Raw genomic sequence first — 23,038 nt, forward strand, 5'->3', positions numbered from 1 at the left:
TTTCACAGTATGCTCTTTTCTAACAAAAAATATCCGTGCACACAGGGTAGAATGGTGAAGGTTTTTGATTATATTTTTGATCATATATTGATGATGTATGGATGAAGATGACGCGTCATCCCGCGGGATCGGTATGTATGTAAACTAGCGTTGGTTTACATTCAGTGATCTATGGTTGCATTATAATTGATATGATCTCTAGGACATACAATAAGATAAAAAGAGGTTGATGTACAAGTAAAGGCATTTAAATCGGTAATTCTTGATAATTCGTTCTTAGATGCAGTGAAATTGTTAATGTTTTTAATATAAAGCAAAGAGTCACAGGCTCAGTGTCATATTTTATAGAATATCTACTCTAATAGAATAATTGTTGATTTGTTATGGTTATTCGAGCTTTTTAAATTCATGAATTATGATATTTTATATTTTTTTAATACATACATTATTATTTTTAGATATTAAAAAAAAAAATTAAAATATTTGTCAGTAATAAGTAAATTCTTGTTTCAATCTGTTATTTAAAACTTTATCGTTTATTATAATTTTAAAATGAACAGTCAAAAAAGTGATTTACATTTTTGTTTTATAAATTACATTTACTTTTAATTAAAATGTAAATGTGAACATAACAATTGTTTTTAAATTAATATACTTTATAATTAAAAATAAATGTAATTCATAAAACAAAAATTAAATTATTTTAAAATTTAGAATTCAATTGTTTGGTAATAATCGCTAATACACGCACCATTAATATTACGTTCGATGTACTCGTTTGCGCTGGGTAATTAATAATCAATGTCATATAACTCATTTGTCATACTAGTAATTTATCTCAATTATCAAATACAGCCTATTTTTACATTCAAAATTTGTCACGATTTAATTAAAACCTATTAAAACCTAACACCGAACGAAAACATCAATTTTTCTTTTTATTGATAAAATTTCATTATTTTTATAAATAGCTAATTTTTATATTCTGCATTCGATATTTATTAAAAAAAAAAAAAAAAAAACTAAATTATAATATTTTGTAAACATATGTTATTATTTTAAATTAATAAAATTAATAAATTAATTTTTGTTTCCTTTGGACCCACAGCCTAAACCGATACTACTTATACTTATACTTAGATACCTTAAGGCAGTATAAAAGAACAGATGAGTGGTGACTTCATATTGAATTATTGGGTATCCGCATATTACATCTTCTGTATTCATAAAGTATATTTTAATATGTATGAAATAATAATGGAGAACTTGATGTATTTTAATATATTATGTATAATTATACCAACAGCCAACTTATAGTTATCAATACATTATTTTATAGTACTGTTTTTCATTTCTTACATCACTTATTAGTTATTTTATTATTCCTATAAATTGTTTTAAATAGATATTATTATTTATTTGAAAATGCTCATTAAAAAAACGATAACAAATTATCATTTTTTAAATAGTCATAGATTATTTGATTACTTTGATCAATGTGACCTTAAAATATAATCAATTAAAATTATAAATGTATTTTATAAATAATAAAATATAACCAGTTATTACAATTCTTTGTAAATTTAATTAAATTGTTTATTTAGCAATTTTTTAATGATAATGTAAAATGTAAAAAAAATGTTTAATAAGTGACGGAAAATTATGTATATGTATCAGATATCCAAGTTTATACTAAGAATTATGATTGATATATGAATAAGTCATAGTTGTGATTGTTATGAATATGTATTACAAAAAAAAAAAAAAACCTACAAAATTTAATAATATTTCCTTTGTGGTTTGTTTAAATCCGCGTACCACCATATGTATGTCATTAACTTTATGTAAAAAATGCAAAGAAGGCAATAATTTAAATTTAATAGTTTTTTAATGTACAATGTACACGTACAAAATTCTAATAAAAAAAAATTTCGTGTTGTTAATTGTTAACTAGACCTATTGTTCGTAAAATAAATAATAAAATACAGTGTAAATACCACCGTTGATTGCAATGAAGTAAAGTACTTTTTTTTTTAAACGACTTAAATACTAATTTTATTTAAATTTTGTTAAAACTTTAGGCTCATAATTCAAACAGAAAAAAACAGTTCGTGTTATATTTTATACTAATACATTTTGTAAATGAACATGAACAACAACTACTGTAATTTTATTGTTTAAATTTGTGATGTGAAATTAATATTAATATTTTATTTTATCATTTAAAGTATTTGGAAGAACTGAGTGTAACCATTGGCGTACATAAGGGGAGGTCTGGGATTCAAACCCCGCCAAGGCCAAAAAAAAAAAAAATTGTTTTATTATTGATGACGTGTAATATATTCGTAGTTTCATTATTACGCTTTGAATTTAAAATATACAACTATACATACAAATATTATAATAATTAAATAATTATATTGATAGGTGTTTGAAAAGTTTTGTTAACTGTGCTGCTTTTATATTCCAGTAGCTATTAATTTACTGTAATGTAAAAGTAAACTGTAAATTGGTAAAAAAGTTGTATGAAATAATATCTATTCAGTTATTTATCTGTGCAACGAAAAAAAAAAAAGATAACGATTATTTTTATTAAACTCGGGGAGGACCCCCATAGCAAGATTGAATGTACGCCACCGAGTGTAACAGCTATAACGTGCCGGGTAAAATATAATTTTTAACATACGTGTGTAAAGTACCGCCTAATTATAATTAATGAAATAGTGAAATTAAAATGCGGTTTAGGAAGTTGGTTTCAGTTCGGGGTTTAGAATCGAAATTTATTGATCGTAGTGAATGGGGGAGAGTTTTAAAAATAAAATGAAAAAACGAACAAGCACCGCGCGTTTACACGTTTTGCAAAAATGATGGTTTCATCCCGGGAACGTCGTGTCAACAACTTTATCCAATGAGAACAACTGAAGGTAATAAAAAAAAACGTAGAAGGAAAAAAAAGAAAATCAATATTCGGCCACCATGAGATTTGAACGCCGTAGCAATAAAACGGAAACCGCGCGCAGTTTCCCTCGACTTCGTACGAAACGCCATGTCCTCATATTTTATAGCATTCTTCTGGAACCGAATAAAAGTAGATCGACGTTCTGTCTTCAAATGTAACGCACAGTCACTATCACTATTTTTTTTTTTTTCCGTAGCGTTACGTTTCGTACCAGTACGCACACTTTGCAAGCGTTAATTTTTTTTTTCTACATCAATGCGGACGCGTAAGCAACGTTCGTCGTAGGTTTGACGAAACAGTAAACACGGTCAACGCGGGCGTGCCGGCCAGTAAGACAAGTGCGTCGTTCGTTTTTAACGACCAACTGGTACGAGGAAAAACGGTGCACTCGGGCAGACCTGATACGGTGGTGGGCTAATGGTATCGCGAAAACGATACGAGACACGTATTACTAATCGGTCGACGAGTGGCGATTACGTTCCGGCCGTTTCAGGTCACGGGCGCACCGCTTCAAACGTAGATAATTGCAATGCGATTTTCGCGAAAGCAACGATCGTGACGTGCCCGGAACACAGACTTCTATACTACATTAGTTAGAATAGAATAGACTTCTAGAGTATAGAAGCCTGTGGCCCGGAACGACACCCGGGCGTTCGATCGATTATGGATTCTCGGGCACTCGACGGTGATAAGAATTCACGTAGTCCGTCCGCGCGCGTGCGAGTGCGGGACACCGGTCGGTGGGTTAAGTGGTTTGCGTCTGCCGCCCGTGCGCCGTATCTGTCACCGTCGCCAACCGTACGCGTTCGTGTAAATAATATTACGGCGGTGTACGGGACGAGTGGTAGAAAAGAGAAACGCACGGCCAGTTCTACTGGAAGTCAATTATATCGTTCCGAGGACGGCGATAACGATCGGTTCGGCGCCGCGCGGACGGTCGGGGCGGAGGGACGTGTCGTTGCGCCGCCCGGGTACGAACGTACGTTTCCGAGAACACCCTAAAATTAAAATATTTACCACCCCGTTCCTTTCCCCCCCCTCCCACCGTACCCGGGGCAGATAACGACGACGACGATAATGACGAATCTATATTTATTGTAATACAATAACAAATGTTCGCCGTACGTGCACATGTGTATGCGTGCGTCGGGGGTATGCGGGAACGCCATTCGCTGTTGCCATTGGCAACAGCTGATTCCCGCAGAGGCTGCACTGCGCATGACGTACGATCGGTACGTGTGCGTGTGTGCGTGTGTTCTCTCCCCCCCGACAACAATCCAATACCGTACTCGTACCCGCTGTGGAAAAATAAAAATTTATATAAACACACACATACAAGTATTCGTTATATACATATACGTATGTATAGTGTCATACCGTGTGTACATAATTTATATATATATATATATATATGTAAACGTTAAGCGTGTGTTGGTGTGTACGTCTGGACTGTGGTGCACCCGTCGGATACCTATTGCTCGTGAGTGATAAGTTGCGTTCGCCCGTGCTGTTGAACGGAACGTTTCGATGTTTTTAATGGGCTACAAAGCGAACATTTGCAGCAGTAATATTGTCGTGGCCACCGCCGCCACCGCCTTTGTGCGCCGAAACAGCAATTGACAATCGCCGCGCGCATATTGGACCCTAATGTCCACTGTTCCGCCGCCACCGCCGCCGCGATCCGTCGGCCATTACATCGACCCGGAGTGACTTGTCGCCAGCAATGGCTGTTCTGCGCGCGGACCGATAGGTTCTACGAGTGTGTTTTTATGTGTGCGTGTGTGTATGTGTGTGCACACAGTTAGTCGCTGTTCAGTCATACGCCGCGTACGATCGACCGACGGGCCACATCCCGTTACGCGACGACTTCCGACCAATGTTATTGACGTTTACGTGAATTCATTGGCATCGTCGCATCCCTGGAGTCACAATGGCCGTTCGCCGGCCTGAATCTGGATCTCCGGTCGCCGCCATGGCTGTCGGCGGATCTCGAGAAGCAGAACCTGCACCGACGACGGACTGTAATTCCAAACGAAAACACATTCATTCAGGTAAGTGTTTTCTCGTTCTGTCCGCTCCGTTCGATCAAACATGATTTCACCATCGACCCGTTGTTGTTAGTGTTTTGTCAAAACGTTTCCCAGTCCACGCGTCGGGCGAGACTGAACAATCGTCTAGGTGGTTTCTCAGTGAATACATCCACCCACCGCTCTAGATTTTGCTGCACAAACTTAGATAGTTTTATAAATTCCTTTGTACACTCTTATTTCATTATGCTGCATTATATTACAATAGTTTTTAAACTTGAAATTCACAGAGCCCTGACAAGACTTTTTTAAACCATAGATCCCTTTTCTAATTTTATTTAATATAACCTATTTTTTACATGTATTGCACATGTTTGTTATATGTTCACAGCTCAGAATTACTGATAGTGCCACTGATCACACACTTAAACAATCGTTATTTGATTGCATTAAATTTATAATTTCTCAACTTAACATAACAATGGACGTTCAAACCTTAAAATCCTGTTCAGGAGTTAAAACGGAATTTCTTTCTATAGGTACTGCCTTGGTAACACATCTCATGATAAACAATGTTTTAAATATTTAGAAAAAATTACCTACTTATTTTTATATCTGTTGTGTATTTACTGAGAATAATCCTAGTAGAATATTTCTCAAAACTGTTTTGTCTTAAACTAATGTGTATTGCATTAGATTCTCATTGAAGAACCTGCTTCTTTATTTAATTATAATATTGGACATTGGCTTCACTTTAATAGTTGATTGTTGTTTTATTTGTTGGTGCTACTTGCTGAGAATTATTAATTCATATGGTCTCAGTAGAGTAGTTGTTTTCATTGAAAGCTACTTATGGTGAATGATTGTTTGGTTATTATTTGATTTACATAATACAAAAAAATTTGTTTGTATCCTTAAGAAACAGTGCCTAGTATAAAATATATTATGGACTTTGGTACTGTATCATTGTATTTAATTATAAATCTAAAATGAATTGTACTTAGGTGTTTATCAATTGGATAATACAAATTTATCAATATAGTCATCTTTTTGATAAGCATTTAGGTATCTATAAAACATATAATACATTTTCTAAAAAATTATACCATGACATTTTGATTATGCTGTAGCTATTAATTTGTCAATTATAGTTTGTATTTACATTAAGCAGATATGTAAATACTTACTAATATTTTCAGTGATGCAACTAAATTCTAAATTTTAGGGGGACTTGAAGTCCCAAAAAAATAGTTCGTTCTTCCTAGGCCCAGGTAAGGTTTTGTTTTAATAGCCTCTACCCGGGTAATTATTAAAATAATTTTATATTATATTAAATATAATTATTTATTATATTCAATTAATAATACAGCGTAAGCCATAAGTATATTTTTTTATTTATTTAAATAAAATAATTAAATATTATTATAATTAGTATCTATAGACACTGTGCTAATATAGTTAACCTTAAAAAGTACATTTAAATAAATATAAAAATGAATAATATTTATACATTTTATAAATTAAAATACTATACTGTATAGTATTATAAAATATAATCATTAATAAAGTATGCTATATTTATATTTTATAAATATTAATTTCTAAATAACCTAAAACATATTAATTTCCAAGCCTTTCTGGATGGTTTAAAAATGTATAGTGTCTATTGAATACTTTGATCAAAACAATATTATAAACACATTAGCTTTTGAGTTATATTAACTTTTAAGCTTTTAACTTATATTAACTCAGTAATACCACTAAATTGTCAAGAAAACCAAGTTTTAAGTAAAATTAATAATAAATGGTTGATCGTCTTATCTTGATTGAGTATAAATAGAGTATATTTTTAATATAGAATGATTTGTTTATGATATTATAAAGGCTTATTTATTGCTGCATTTATAAAGTTGATTGCTGTATTGTATTAAAAAATAACCATAACTAAACTAAGTTAACTGGGTATTAAGATCAAGGTGATTGTTCACAATAAATTTTACTCAAACAAAAGTTTAATAACAAATGTATAGTTGTAGGTCCATCAACTATTTTTAAAAGTAAGAATGTTGTATTAATTTAAACGGAACAATAAATTATCAAATTAAAAATTGTTAAAGAAAATCTATGAAGTGTGCTTAATATTAGAGATAAGATTTTGTTGATCTAAAGAGTAGCACACAATTGATTTTTCATGTTTTGAGAATGTGTATTAATGTAATATTATTAACTATGGTTTATTTAATTTTCTCGAAAACAAATTCAAATCTATCAATGATTATGATTAATTTCCAGAATTAATACTGAAATCTGTTAATTAAATATATGATTACTAATTTTGTATTTTTAAATACATATATTATAAATACTCTGTACATGTTCTTAACTAGTGGTTAAAGTGGGAAAAATGTTATGGGGGGACTGTATGCATTTAAAATTGAGGAGCATTCCCGTATCTAATTCTAAATCTTACTAACCTTTTTTAGGAAACCCATGAGACTTAGCCTCTTCTGTTATACATGTATGTTCATAAAAAATGTATTTTCATAGGGTGTAAAAACAAATTTCCCCCAAAGAAAAATAATTCTATACATATGCCTGCTCAGTAAAAATAAATTGAAATACATTATTACTGTAATATATAAATAAAAATAAATATAAATACTTTATCGGGTACTTTATATATTATAACAAGTTATTATTTCTTTTTTCCACTTGTTCAAATTAATCAAAAAAATAAATTTCATGTAATATTGTAAATTATAATAAGTATTGAATATTCAATATTGTATTTTAGTGACCAATGCCTTAAAGCGTCCACCTGGACTTTTGGTGACTTAAATTAAAGAGAACGCATAATCTTACCTTAAATAAGAAGGGAGACTCCGTCCCCCCATTGTTCCCCCACTTTAACCACTGCTCTTAACAATAAATATTATTAAAATTATCAAATAAGTTAAAAATATAATAAATAAGTAATAAATTACATTTATACATTTAGTATCACTTCTAACATAATTTCCTTTTATGAAACTAAATTTAGAGCCCATCTAAAAATAAAAAGGAACCAAAATTCTTTGTCATAACTTTTGAGACATTTTAATTTTATTTAAATTAACTTATATCAGTATTTAAGTTTCATTAACAAAACTACAAATTCTCTATTATTAAAAGTATTATTTGGGTATTTCGTATTATACGTACGTTTAAAATTAGTATTTATATACATTTTATACTGTATAAAAATAAAATCCCTTAGAAACAAAAAAGCATTTATAATTTAAACACAATAAAATAAGAAAATATAAATTATAAATAAACAATTGTGGTGCTATTAATCTATTGTTAATAATTATCATTATTTTATCACTGATGTATTTATAGTAAATTCATTGTACTTGGCATATTTGTAACCTTAATATTTTATACTAATAGATTATAAACGAAAAACTAAAATAGACATATTATATTAAATAGTAGTAAAATATATTTTTACAATGTATAAAATTTAAAAACCTTACTTAATATCTGAAATAGGAATTATGTTTAATTTTGAAGAGTGAATTTCAAAAACAAACAGAATTATATGTTTTATAGGTATACATATATTACACGTATAAAACGTTTTATACATGTATATTACCAATCCTGGTATTAATTGAAAAATGAAAGATGTTACTCTTGTAAAGATAATCTTAATATTGTATTAATATTTATGTAGCTTTATGTTAAACATAGGTTATAATATTAAATTATAAGTAAACAAAAACAATTATTGTGTTATATTTTTCCTTACTTTGCTCTTTTTCTATAAAATATTTGAATTGTATCTAAGAATAATTTAAAATAAAATTTATTTTTATTTTTTATATTAAATAGAATGTATAATTTTGTCATTACTTCTAAAAACAATTATATTATATTGACTTTTAATTTTACATTTAGATAACTAGTAAATTTAATTTAATTAAACAAAAACAAAACAATTAGATATTTATAAAAGATTATTACTTTAAGATATGATAAAGAGTAACATCAATAATTCATTATTTATTTTGCGTATGAACAGATGGCAAATTTGAATTAATATAAGGTATTATGACAATATTAATGACAATAAAAGTAATGAGTAAGCATTAAATAATAACAATAACAATGAATGAATACTAAATAAATATGTAAGCATTTAAACATTTAAGATTTGAAATTTAAATATAACAATAACATGTTCATTTTAATAGCATATCTATTACTCATTATCCATTTGATTGTTTTCGTCTCAGTGTTATATAGTTTCCCCACTCCATTTTTGTATATTGTGTTTGGACACTTTTCAACTATATACTCGTATATTGGATTATTTGATTAGCTCCACATGAGCAAAATAGAGGATATTTTTTCATCCCCCAATTGTATAGTAGACATTTACATCTTCCTTAGTTTTTATCCAGTTTAAATTTGCCCATATCATTCTTGGAAAATCAAAATCAGGGACTCTTGCCTCTGGATTTTCAATTTGGGCGATACTTTGTACCCCTAAGTCTCTCCACCATGATTCCCATAATTCTGATAGATCTCCTGCCGGAAATTCAAGGTTCCATATGGGGTGTCTTAACTTGAGTCTTCTGGGGATACTTAGTGATATCTTTATTATTTATGAAATTAATTGATAAGTTTTATTTTAAATTTTTATATATTCATCTATTAGTAGTTATGTAAAAATGTTCATGTAAATATAAATTTTTAAATACATTTATTACAATAATTTTCAAATACTAATAAAAATCAATACTCGGAAGAAATTTACTTTGCTTAATTACATCTCTGGGTTCTTAAATATTGTAAAAACATTTACATTACCGAGGAATAAGATATAAGTTGTATAACTCGTTCAAAATTATATTTTCCAAATATTTTTATATTTGGACTATATTTGTTGATTATATACAGAGTTATATACTTATATATAGTGTTATATGGTACTTATCGGTTATCGCAACTACCTAATCAAATATCTATTTGGTAATAAATAAACAATTAGGTTATTAACATTTTTTTTAATATATGTACCGTGTGTTCAATTTTAAAGGTAACAGGAAATATTTCGAATGCATGACCTTGCATTTAATTGGGGTTTTTTTTATAGAGTATAGGACATAAAAATGCATATGTTATTGATAAATTCTAATTTTTAACTTTTTTTTTTTTATTTGCGCATGTGCAGATAAAATAAAAAGTTCTTAAATTGGAACCAGTATTTTGACACTGGATTTGGTTTGCCCAATTTTTTTTGAGCAACTTTGATCTTTACAGTTTTTTGATGTGTTCAAAATTGACATTTTTAAGATGGTCGAAAGTTTTAAATTAGGTAATTCGTATTTATCGCATATTTCAACGCTCTACGTATCTTAACAGGTTAACTGCCACATGCACCAGATATGGTACACTGTAGTATTTCCAAGTAACGCATAACATTTGTCACAATGTTTGTCAATTTCGCTAAGCTAAAACAATAACAAAATAAGATTTTTAATTTATGCTTTAAGTATTTGAATAGTATTTGTCAATGATTCCAGTGTACCTTAAATAGTACACGTAGCACAAACGTAATGTTCAGCTGTGTACCATTACTGGTACACTTAACGATATTTTATTAACATTAAAAATTGCTGTGGCAGTTAACCTGTTAATAAGCATTTACAGATATTATAATAACATTGAATTTATAAAAAAATATCATAAGATTATAATAATAATTTATTATTCCATAAACTGTTTAAAATTATTGTCATTATTTTCAACGCATGCATTTCATTCGTCTAAGTAGTTCTTTTTGTGTAGCTGCTATTATTTGATCTTCGGTGAGTTCATTACATGCAATGATTATTTTATTTTTCAAATCATCAAGATTAATAGATGGGTTTTTATAAACTACTGTTTTTAAATGTCTCCATAAAAAATAATCCAATGGTGTTATATCAGGTGATCTAGCGAGCCATTGTACTGGACCATATGTACTCATCCATTTATTGGCAAAAGTTTGGTTAAAGTATTCTCGAGCAATAATTGCATTACGGGCGGGAGCCTCATTTTGTTGGAAAATGCGTTGAATATGCGATAAATACGAATTACCTAATTTAAAACTTTTGACTGTCTTAAAAATGTCAATGTTGAACACATCAAAAAACTGTAAAGATCAAAAAAAATAGAGCAAACCAAATCCAGTGTCAAAATGCTGGTTCCAATTTAAGAACTTTTTATTTTACTGCGCATGTGCAGATGAAAAAAAAGTTAAAAATTAGAATTTATCAAAAACATATGTATTTATGTGTCCTGTATCCTGTAAAAAAAACCTGAATCAAATTCAAGGTCATGCGTTCGAAATATTTCCAGTTACCTTTAAAATTGAACACACGGTATTGAGTGGTGATTTTTATTAGTATTGGTGTAAGAATTTCTTTTAGATAAGTAACACGAGTAATAAAAGACAATATAAATCAATCTACAATTATTTATTCTGATTGTTGGCTTGGCTATAAAACAAATGAACTACATAATGCTGGTTTTAATCATTTAACCATTAACCATACTTATAATTTTGTCGATCTTCAAACTGGTGCTCATTTACTGAATGTTGAAAGGTGTGGGGGCTTAAAAATGGCACAAAAAAAAACAGAGATACAAAATACCTTAACAAGAATGTCAATGTCTAAACAGTTACTTGGTTGTTAGTTATTTAACAATATACTATTAATTTTTGATTTTTACTTTATGTTACTAAGATAACTTGCTGGTTATATTGAGTGTTTAGAATTTTCATTAAAATAATATTCATATTATGTTAGCCAGTTCAGTTTATCAGTTCTGTTTTCAAAATAACCGAAAAATGTTTGAACAACTATACATGAAAATTAATTTTCAATTTATTCCTATAAAATTTTATCTAAATAACATTTCATTTGAATAACGCCCTACTCTGGAACATGGCTTGATCTTGGATTTGATACATATATTTTTTTCTCTAGCTCTTAATTATAAAAGTATGTAGGAATGTGCTCTGCCTATACATTCCTACTTAATATTGTGTTAAAGTCAATTATAGAAGTATGTAATTACTACCTAAATTATTGACATTTTACAGTTTTGTTGAAGAACTGTTGTCCAATATATTACAGGTATAATATTTATAAAAATAATGTTTTAATAAATATTATGTTTTAAGATAATTAATGAAGTAATTTATGGAAATTTCTATATTGAAAAATATTTAAGTATTGAGCCGCTGAAAAATTAAAAATTGAAAAAGTCATTAATTATTAAAATGTATTATTTTTTAGTAAATAATATATCATAGAATTAGGTAATGTTTAAAATATTTATGTGTAATTTTGTAAGACACTAGACAATGTATTCTATGAAAATGTTTTATTAATATAGTATTAATATAATACTTTCTAGTACACAAAAACTTCTGTTCCATAAAAAACATTGTTAATATTACTTACTTTGGGTTAACCTATAAATTAATATATTATAAATATATAAATGTGATTTTTTAGTATTGTATTATTACGGAATAATTATCTTACCTTATTCGTTAATACCATTTAGTTATATTTATAATTAATAATATTTTTTTATCTATTTAATAATAATAACTAATTTAATATTGACTATTGTATTATTGTAGTTGATTCAGATACCGATGAAGGTACTAAAGATAAGATAATCTGTAAGGACAGATTTCCTAAGTATGTGGATTGTCAAGAAACATTAGTGGAAATATCATTTATCAGATGGATAGCTGGTTTTCGGGTGGAATGTCGCAGGTTGTCAGGCCATAATAGTAGGATACTTTTCTATGGCCTTCTAAATTTTTATTATGTGTAAGTATAGTAGACTATTTTTTAATTTTTTTATTTTATATATAAGTACTTCTTCTCCTTTGCTTTTCTCTCAACTATTTGGGGTTGGCCTCCCTTGTCCTAAACTTCTAAAGGTCTTGATTTTCTACGTCCTCTAAATACACACCAACAGCCCTCATATCATTCTCATTTGTATCCTACCATCTCTTTTTTGGTCTTTTTCTCTCATCTTGTTCACTATATTTTACATAAGTACTTATAGTCATTAAAAAAAATCGATGTCATGAAGTATCATTTTTAAGGTAAAATAATCTTAATGTCTATTTATTTTATTTTTACTTTTTGACCCACTGTAATGGGTAGATTCTGGTTCAACAATAGTTTTATAACTTATTTTCAAAGATCAAAAGCCAACAACTATCACACTTAATAAGATTATGTGACTAATATAGTTTTTATAACTTTAGGTCTTCTAATGTTACAAATAATAAATTATAATAATAATTATAATTATATAATTATAATATTACAATTATTGTATTATTCTTTTGAAGATTCATCATTTTATTTATATTCAGAATATTAATTTAATAAAATTTTAAGTCCAAAAATTATTAAAATTATGGTTAGAAAGCTATAAATTTACCTATTTCAATGTAATTTTTATATTTTGTGCATTTTTCATTATATTAATATAATTTCATTAATCTTGAAGCATTATTTAACTTGTAAAACTATTGAATATGTTGAATTAAATAATTTTTTACTTATTATATATGTATAAAAAATATAAAATGTTTTTAACCAATTTATATTGTTTATAGGAATATAGTTCCAGAAATAATAGATTGCAGAAATAAAACTAATAAATCAGATCTTTTGAAAACTTATGCAGAACAAACTATAATGTTTTTTCATTCATATCGTAAATGTATAAAAGAAGTAAATATGCACTAGTTTTTATATTATATAACTTATCTAAATTATTATATTTGAAATAGCAAAAACATTCAACCAATATAACTTTATCTTCATAAAATTATGTATAAATATATTTATTTTTTTTACTAATTTTTATTCCAGCAACCATCAGATACTTTGGATGTTATATATTATGATAAACTTTGTTCATTAATAGCATATTATACAGATTTGAATTTAATGGCATCACAGTAAGTTACATTGTAGATATAAATTAATTTACAATAATTAAGTTTGAAGTATTTATTATATTTAGCTTTTAAAATTACTATTTTACATCTATATATTAAATAAAAACCAGATAAGCTTTTATAATTAAAACAGTATATTGGTACTCATTATTGATCAAAATGTATATTAATATTAACTATCATTTAGTTATTTACATAAGTTTTATAATTTACTTTTTAGGCGTTACAAAGATAAATCATGGGACAAAAAAACTTCCAGTAAAATCAATGCAATATTCTCTCTTTGTTTAGGTAATATATTAGAGTTCTACTAATTTTATTTATTTGTATTTTAATTATATTTTTGTTTTTAGATGATAACAGTGATTACATGTTGGATTCAATATTTCAAATGTACTATATCTTTTATGGTTCTATTAATATTTCTATAGGATCAATAATGCTTCCAGTGTTAAAGTACGTATTTAATTTTAATTTGTAATATACTAGGGGGAGTAGAATAAATTAAATAAGCATTTACCAAGCATATATACTTTTCATATTGGAATAATATAAGCCTTTACCTATCTAACCTATCTAAACAATTTAAACCAATTGTATCCAATTAGTTTTGTACTTTAAAATAATTCTAAAACAACTCTTAGTTTTACTAAGTATAACAAATATTAGATGTTTAAAAAAAATTATTTATCAAAATTTTTTTATGTAATTGAATTTGTATAGTTAGGTATATGAACAATTTAGTATTTACATTTCGTGTCTAGCAGTATCAAATGTCTTATTTTATCAAAAGAAATGTAATACAATTAGGTATGTACATACACAGATGAAGACAATCTTTTTTCTCAAATTTAATATTTATATTCATTTTCTAATTAAGGAGCAGAGTGAAAAAAACTTTATTTGTTAGTTTCCAATTTATAAAGTTACTGTATCTTACATGATTTGTATTACTTTTATGTTTATTAACTGAAAATTTTTTTAAGAATATAGGATATATCATTATAAAATTATTTTCTTTTCTTCAGTCTTTTGTACTCTTTGAATGTACAATTCTTTGATATTTAGTTTTAATTGTGCTATTATTAATGATAAAGTTCGTATACATCAGGGTTGAAACGTATAATACAGTATAGTATAAAACACATATTATACATATGTTTTATGCTGTATAAAAATAAAATCCCTTGTAAACAAAATGTATTTATAATTTAAACATTTTAAATTTAAACATTATAAAACAAGGGAATATAAATTATAAATAAAAAAATTGTAGTGCTATTAATCTATTATTAATAATTATCATTATTTTATCGCGGGCGTATTTATAGTAAATTCATTGTATTTGTAACTCTTAATATTTTATATTAATAGATTATAAATGAAAATTAAAGTAGATATATAATATAAAATAATAGAAAAATATATTTTTACTATGTTTAACAATTAAAAACCTTACTTAATACCTAAAATAGGAATTATTTTAAATTTTTAAGAGCCAATAACAAACCATATTATATGTAACGTAACTATCACAAATATAAAACGTTTTATACAGGTATATTACCAACCCTGGTATATATATATTGATTTTATAAATTGCTATTTTATGACTGTACCCATAAATATGTTTATTTTATAATTTAATAATTAATTTTTTTTTTTCAGAAAAATACTTGCTGAAAAACCAAGACCTCAAAAGATGACATTTTTAACTTATTTGCGATACATTTTGGGTTTTAAATTATGGAAAAAAACTATTCATTCTTCATCTTTAACTGGGTTTGATAAGAGAAAAGAGATGGATGAAATGAAAATATCATTGAGAGAATTGAAGCCTCCTAAAGATTTTATGAGCCAACAAGGAAAATATAATTGGCCTAATTGGCCAAAGCTTACAATGACACCAAATGGAACACCAGAAACAATAGAAAAAGATTTAAATAAAGTTACTTTAGTTTTATATGGTGCAAATTTATCCCTCAAAGATTGCTATAAGGTAAATTTTGTACAATTACTATTTTAAGAAATCATATTTTTCTTGTTGGAATAAAAAATAATGGATTAATCATTATAATCAGTTTATCATTTAAAACTTTCAATAGGTATTATTAATATTAAAGTTTCATAAATGTTATAAACAACTATTTAACAGTTATGTAACACTATGTAATAATTATGTTGATAATAAAATTAAATGAGACCGCTAGTTAGACCGAAGATGTAAAAATTATTTTCTATTCTATTGATAAATGAAACACTTTGAAGCATTTAAATTAAGTCTATTTTGTTTCTGCAAATAATAATAACTTAAATTATTATTATTTTAATAGTTGACATTCAAATTTTATTAAAAACAACTTTTTATAATTTACAAAATTTCAATTACAACTTTTACTACTTAGATTTTGCTCTAAGATATATTTATTTTTCTCCTATCAAATAATTTTGATAATTTTATTAAATTTAAACAAATTTTTCTATCTAATGTAAAATTACAAGAGATTATTTAGTATTTTCATTATAATCTTTAACTATATGTTTTTTTAGTTTTAAAATAACATTGTAATTAATATTGAAAATATTTTTCTAAACATTTTTCGTCTCAAATATTAATTGAAATTAATATATAAATAATTTATATGTATAGGATATATTGGATACTTCAAAAAAAGATATTCCATCAGTTATGAAAATAGTTGAAGAACAATGTGCAATTTTAAGACCAGATATATTTTTAGAAAGTGGCAAAGAAGTAATAAAGAGATGGGTAAGAAATATAATGATATGGGTTATGTGGCCGAAGTAATAGTAACAAAATATAATTGGAATTATATCAAAATATATTTAAAACTTCTGATAGCGCTGAATAATTAATTTACCTGTTTTTTAAAGTTAGAAAAATAATTAATTTAACAATAAGTTCAAAAAAATAGATAAAAATGTTAACATTTTTTTGACTAATTTTTTTTTTTACAGGCTGACAATTTTGATAAAACTCTAAAACCCCTTATACCAACTACACGCTCCTGTAATAGTTTACTGAGACAAATCAAGTATAATTTTGGTGTTGGTAAAGTTAAACCTGAAAATAAAAGCAAAGATAATTTAATTAATATTCCAAATGCCGAAATTGCAAAAACTAGCAGTAACGATAACCACATAGTAAATAATAAAGTTGGAGAAAGCTCAGATAATAAAATAGTTCAGAACAACGAAAATATATCTGATTATAGTAAAAAATCTACTGAAAAAGCTAATAATTTGAATTATAAGACTAAAATATTTGAAGAAAACAAGCAAAATGAAAATGAGCCAATTATTGAAGTGTTAAAAAATGTTCATAATAATAATGAATCTAAAATGATGCATCAAACGCGAGAAGATGAAAGTTTTGTTAATAATAAAATGTACTGGAAAATAGATAGTATAAAACATATAAATGATGATCTACATAAAGTTGATTCATCATCATCTAGTAATATGAATAGAATGGAATGCAGTGCTGATAGTACTAGTTCTCACACCTATAATGCAGGATGTTCCTACATATCAAGTAAAGGATCAAAAAGAAACAAACCCACTACTTCAAGTGAAAATGAAACGAGTAAACGTCTATGCAGAACTAAGTCTAGACACGAAAAAAATGTAACAAATGGCAATCGAAATCAAAGTATTGATTTTGATTGCCAAAATTCTAATAATGAAAATATTACCTGCAATACTTTAGATAATGGCATTTCATCACGTGAACCTCTAACGGACTCTCAAGACATTAAAGTTGCTCGTCTAAAGAACGAATCTACAATCAAAGAAAATAAATGGGTGACAAAAGCTTCACATACTGGATTATCTGTAGTTTCTGTATCAAAATTAAAACCATCACAGAGTAATTTTTCTGATGGAAGCAAAAATAAAAACCAAAGATATTGTAATTCAAAAGTTACTGAATCAAATAGTCATCAAGATAGTATTACTTCTCTTTCAAGTGAAATGCAATGGCCTTTAAAATTATCTCCTTGCAGTGCTGATTCTCCAGAATCTAAACCACTAATAACTAGTTCTGAACAAATTGAAATTGAAGCTACAAGCTCTGATACTGAAGGTAATAGTAGCCCAAAGACTGAACATATACTATCTTTAAGAAACTCAGAAGAAATAATTTCAAATTTAGTTTCTTCTAGACGATCTATTAATGAAAATGAAAGCACTAAAATTTATGCAGTATCAATGGATCAGAAACTTACTCACATTGAACATCCTTATGTAGAAAATGCTGTAAATTCAAGTACACGAGACTTAGAAGTAGTGAATGTATTATCTCCAGTTTCTATTAATTCTACTGATATTCCTATGAATAAAAGTTCATGGGTTCCTGATATAGCATTAGGTCATTCACAGAATGATCATAATGATGTTGATGGTGATCATTCTCAATCTTCAGTACAATTAAGTAGCTTGGGTAATTCAAATAGTATAAATACTAGTCGTGTTGCTAATATAAACAGTGAAGTTGAGCATATACCTTTAAATCATATGCCATTAGAAACACCTCTTATTTCGAGGACTGGACCATATAGTCAAGTTGAATCAAGAACATGCCCTGATGATTCTTATGCAGCTGCTTTATCTCCTAATGAAAATTCCGTTATAAATTCACCATATGGATCAACTTATGATGTGAACCGATTACCTTTGCCAGTATCTGTAAAATCTATTCCTGTAACTGTATCTTCAAACAATAGTATGATACACAAATTAAATGATTCAACTAATAGTATATATCATGGAAATACAATAAACTTAAGTTTTAATGGTTTAAAGAAAAAAACGGTTTTAGAATCACAACCAACTTATAACTTTGCATTAAGTAAAACAATGTCAAATGATATGAGTACTATTGAAAGAGTATCCCCAATTAATAAAGATAATTTGAATGAAATTGAAGTTGTTTCTGATGGATTTAGTGATGTGGACTCCATAGATTTGCGAATCAACAGTACTGAATCCAAAGAAACTAATTCATGTTTAAATAATTTGCCAATATCTAATCTAATGTCAGGAGATTTAAAATCAATGAATACACTCAACAGTTTTGATAAATCTAAGAGTAGGTGTACTGTAAAAAATTCACCTGATATGCCAAACCTTCGTCCAAAACAAACTTTAAAAGTATATTCAGATCCAACTAAATTAATCTCAAATCCAGTTAATTTAAATGTACAGTCAGGATTATCAATTAATTTAAATGAAGCGCATGTTCAAAAAGTGTTTTTAGGAAATAAAAGCCCTTCACAAGTGTATTTCAATCCATTAGCTGATTTTTGTGTTTCATCTGATATTGACATGTCAAATCGTGGTAATGTAGAAGAATCCAAACAAAATCATTTTAAAAATAGATTAAGTACAAGAGATTGTGTGAATATTTGTTCAAATGATAAATATATCCATTCAGTGATGCAACCATCTGATAATGATCCTAGTATAAAACAAACATTGCTTAATAGTTATGATAGTGTTCTTAATCAAAACTCACAAATCGTAAATAATGGACTTATATATAAGTTTCCTAGATCAGAAAGTAATCCATCTGTTAGATATGAAAATCCTCTTCAACTTCAACATAAAAATCCAGATTGTTTATCACCACATAATGGATTAACTTATGCAAATTTTGACCAGATATTAGGTCCCAGTTTACTAGAAGATCCAAATAAAAAAGAAGAACCAACTATAATTAATATGACACATTTAATGTTACAATCTGGTAAAAATTGTAAAGTACATTATAAATGGCCTCTGAATAAAAATAAAAGTCAAATAACTTCTTCAAATGGAAAAATTCAAGAAACTACTCAGAGTTTTGATTATAAAAACAATTCAAATGTTATGTATAAATATTCAGATGAAGAATTAAATCAAACTCGATTGCAAAATGTATCACCTAATGAACTTAAATCTCAAAATTCTGGTTTTTCATTTAATGAAAGAAAGAATGATAATACATCATTTCAATCTAATCAACAGTTCCAGGACATATCTAATTTAATTGCTTCTGATCTTTCACCTACTATTCAATCTGGATCCGAATCTATTGATGAAAAGAATCAAATTCAACAACGAGTAATTAATAGTTTGGAATGTAATACTCATAAAGAACCAACAGATCATCAAGAAACGATACACAGAAGTGCTCTAATGTCAAGTCAAAGTAAAGAAACTAGCACTACATTAGGCATTGAGGTTTTTGAAGCTGCACATCATTTATTTAACAGTGGTAAGTTATTTTTATGCATGTACCCAAAATGTACCAACAGTCACCATTTCCGTGTTTTACCTTCTAATGCTGAAATGCTTAGACATGAATTCACTGTACCATTTGATGATTTTCGTTTCAATATTCAGTACAAGTATAAGCAACTGTTAACTTCAAATCCAAGAACATGGCCTAGTATACCTGAATTGGTACAGTTGGCTAAACGGTGCTTGTGTGAAATTTGTGGTGATTTTGATTCTAAGTTAAACCAAAATCAAGATATGTTGTATACATATGTTGAAGGCAAAAAACCTAATATTGAAGAAGACAATAATGAAAATGAGCAACCAACTAATCCACAAATAAGATTAAGTTGGAAAAAAAATTTAGCACATCGTTTTACTTCAGAAGCTGTTGAAAAACAATCTATTTCTCAAATGGTGGAGGATATGGAAAGACATATAAATCGTTTTACGCAAGCTTTCACAATAATTTTTACATTAAATAAAGATGCCAAAACAAATTTACAAAACTTACAAAATGCATGTGAAAGTTATTCAGATGTTAATGGCAATGATAAATCTTTAAGCTCAGAATGTATAGAAAAACTTGAGATTGGACATAAACGTTTTAATAAAGATATATGTCTTCATTCTTATCAATATTTACAATTACCTTCTAAAGTTATACCAAAATATGTTTTGGAAGAATTGTCTAATGCTCCATATCAACCAACAAACCAGAATGTATTATCACATAAATTTGATGAAGAACATTTGCCAAATGAAATAAATAGATATTTTGTAAAAAATTCCCCTAGTTCTTCATATTCATCAGTTAGTTCAAATATTACTAACCAATCATTAAAATATATTCATGAAAGTATACCAAACACATCACATCAATCTGCTGTAGACAATTCACCTAGTACATCACGCCAATCATCAGTTGGAAATTTACCCAATTCTCATCAACCCATTTTAAATAATTTTCCCACATCACATGTCATTTCTTTAGACTCTTGCTCTTTAAATGATAGATCCAAAAATACAAGTCATATGCCTCGTTATTATTCTGATGGACAAGTGTATACAGAATTTTCTCATGCATATCTTCAAGTTCCTAATGCTCAATTTCCAAATTCTTCAACAAATTCATATTACAGTTCTCCTGTAAATATGCCATCAGATAATTCCGTGCCATTTTGTTCTCCAAGTGTTTCAATCAATTCGGTGCCCAATTCACCATCATCAGATTGTAGTATACCGTCCTTAGTCGAAACGGTTGCTACTGCTGTACCTGAGCATTCTTTGTTAGATGATAGTTTAGAAGCAGTAAATGCTGCTCATAACTTAATGTTGATCTCAAACCGCCATAGGTACAACAGTACTACTTCAATTACGACTACTAATACTACCAACACTATCACAGTTGCTAATACTGATATTACTAATGTTACAACTGTTACTAATTCTAATATTTTCACAACTGATGTAAAGGCTAAAATTATTTCCACAGTTGATACTGCAACTAATATTTCCACAATTGACACTTCTCTTAAAAATATTTCTCCATCTGATAAAATTATTAATAATATTTCTGTAACTGACCCCACTAAAAATACTCTAAAATTGAATTATATTACTGAACTGGAAGATCAAGAAACAGATATTATTCACAATAGTCGAAGAAAAAAGAAAAAGAAACATGATAAAAAGAAAGATAAGAAAAAAAAAGGAAAACGTTGATGATATTTATTAATTAAAAATAATATTTTTTCCATATACATTTTAAGCTAAACATTCCGAGCTTAACAATTTTCATCAGCAGTAAAACTTTTGACCGAATATTTAAAAATTATTTTATAACTACTGTGATTTTTATTTACTTTTTAACAAACTGTGATAATTTAAGATTGCTCATTTTCTTTCTTTTTAAAATATTTCTTCATGTTTATGAACTTCATATTTTAAAACATAATTTTCGCTTACAATTTAATAAATATGATATGTATTCAAATTTAAATAAAATTATTTTTTTTCACTCAGTTCTAATTTTAAATATCTAAAAGTAAATTGTTTTTTCACATTTATTATTTTGATTTGCCAAAGAATTTATCACAGTATTAAATCACTAATTTTTTCTAATAATTATCATCATCAATACCAATTACAAAAAGTTCAGTTACATTGAGAAAGAAAAGTGACGTAGTGGATATTGGCTGTTAAAGTTGATCTATTCTGTTCAACTTAACAAAAGGAAGAAAATTTTTAATTTGTCGAAAAGAAATTAGTCCAAATATAAACTAATATTTTATTTACTTTTTTTTATATATATGAAGTGTTAATAGTTTTGAGTAAGTACTAAATTTAGAATTAATTGTTAAAGTTATTATATTACCAGTCTGTTAAGTATTAATTAAGATTTAAGTCTCTGATGTAACTTGAAACCTTACACTTCAAGACTTCAAGATAAACTTGTGTAAACTAAAAATATGGTTAAAAATAATTTGGTACCTTAAAAGTTTCAGAGATATTTAAAATTTAATAAGTAATTATGTTTTATTTCAATTTTTCTGAAATATACGTAATTAGTATACAAATCATTGTTTTTTTTTTTTTTTATACTGTAATGTAAGACTAATTTGACCACATTGCATCAATCAAATCATTTGAAATAATCTAGGTAAGGATTTTGTTTTTACTATATAGTATTTAAAGTTGTCAAATTTAGATTTTATGATTCCTTAATACTCATTTTTA

General features: G+C 27.2%; 1 protein-coding gene across 1 annotated transcript; it reads left to right on the forward strand.

Moving 5' to 3' along the window:
* Positions 1-4,244: 4,244 nt before the first annotated feature.
* Positions 4,245-22,251, forward strand: LOC112693422 (putative uncharacterized protein DDB_G0282133). Its single transcript, XM_025568481.1, has 9 exons — positions 4,245-5,010; positions 12,674-12,869; positions 13,673-13,790; positions 13,932-14,020; positions 14,241-14,311; positions 14,374-14,476; positions 15,689-16,019; positions 16,671-16,790; positions 17,000-22,251. The coding sequence occupies exons 1-9, from the start codon at positions 4,890-4,892 to the stop codon at positions 22,022-22,024; spliced, it is 6,174 nt and encodes a 2,057-aa protein (XP_025424266.1). The 5' UTR covers positions 4,245-4,889; the 3' UTR covers positions 22,025-22,251.
* Positions 22,252-23,038: the final 787 nt, after the last annotated feature.

This window comes from Sipha flava, unplaced genomic scaffold (genome assembly GCF_003268045.1).
Source record: "Sipha flava isolate LNK unplaced genomic scaffold, YSA_version1 86_pilon_pilon, whole genome shotgun sequence".
NCBI lineage: Eukaryota > Metazoa > Arthropoda > Insecta > Hemiptera > Aphididae > Sipha > Sipha flava.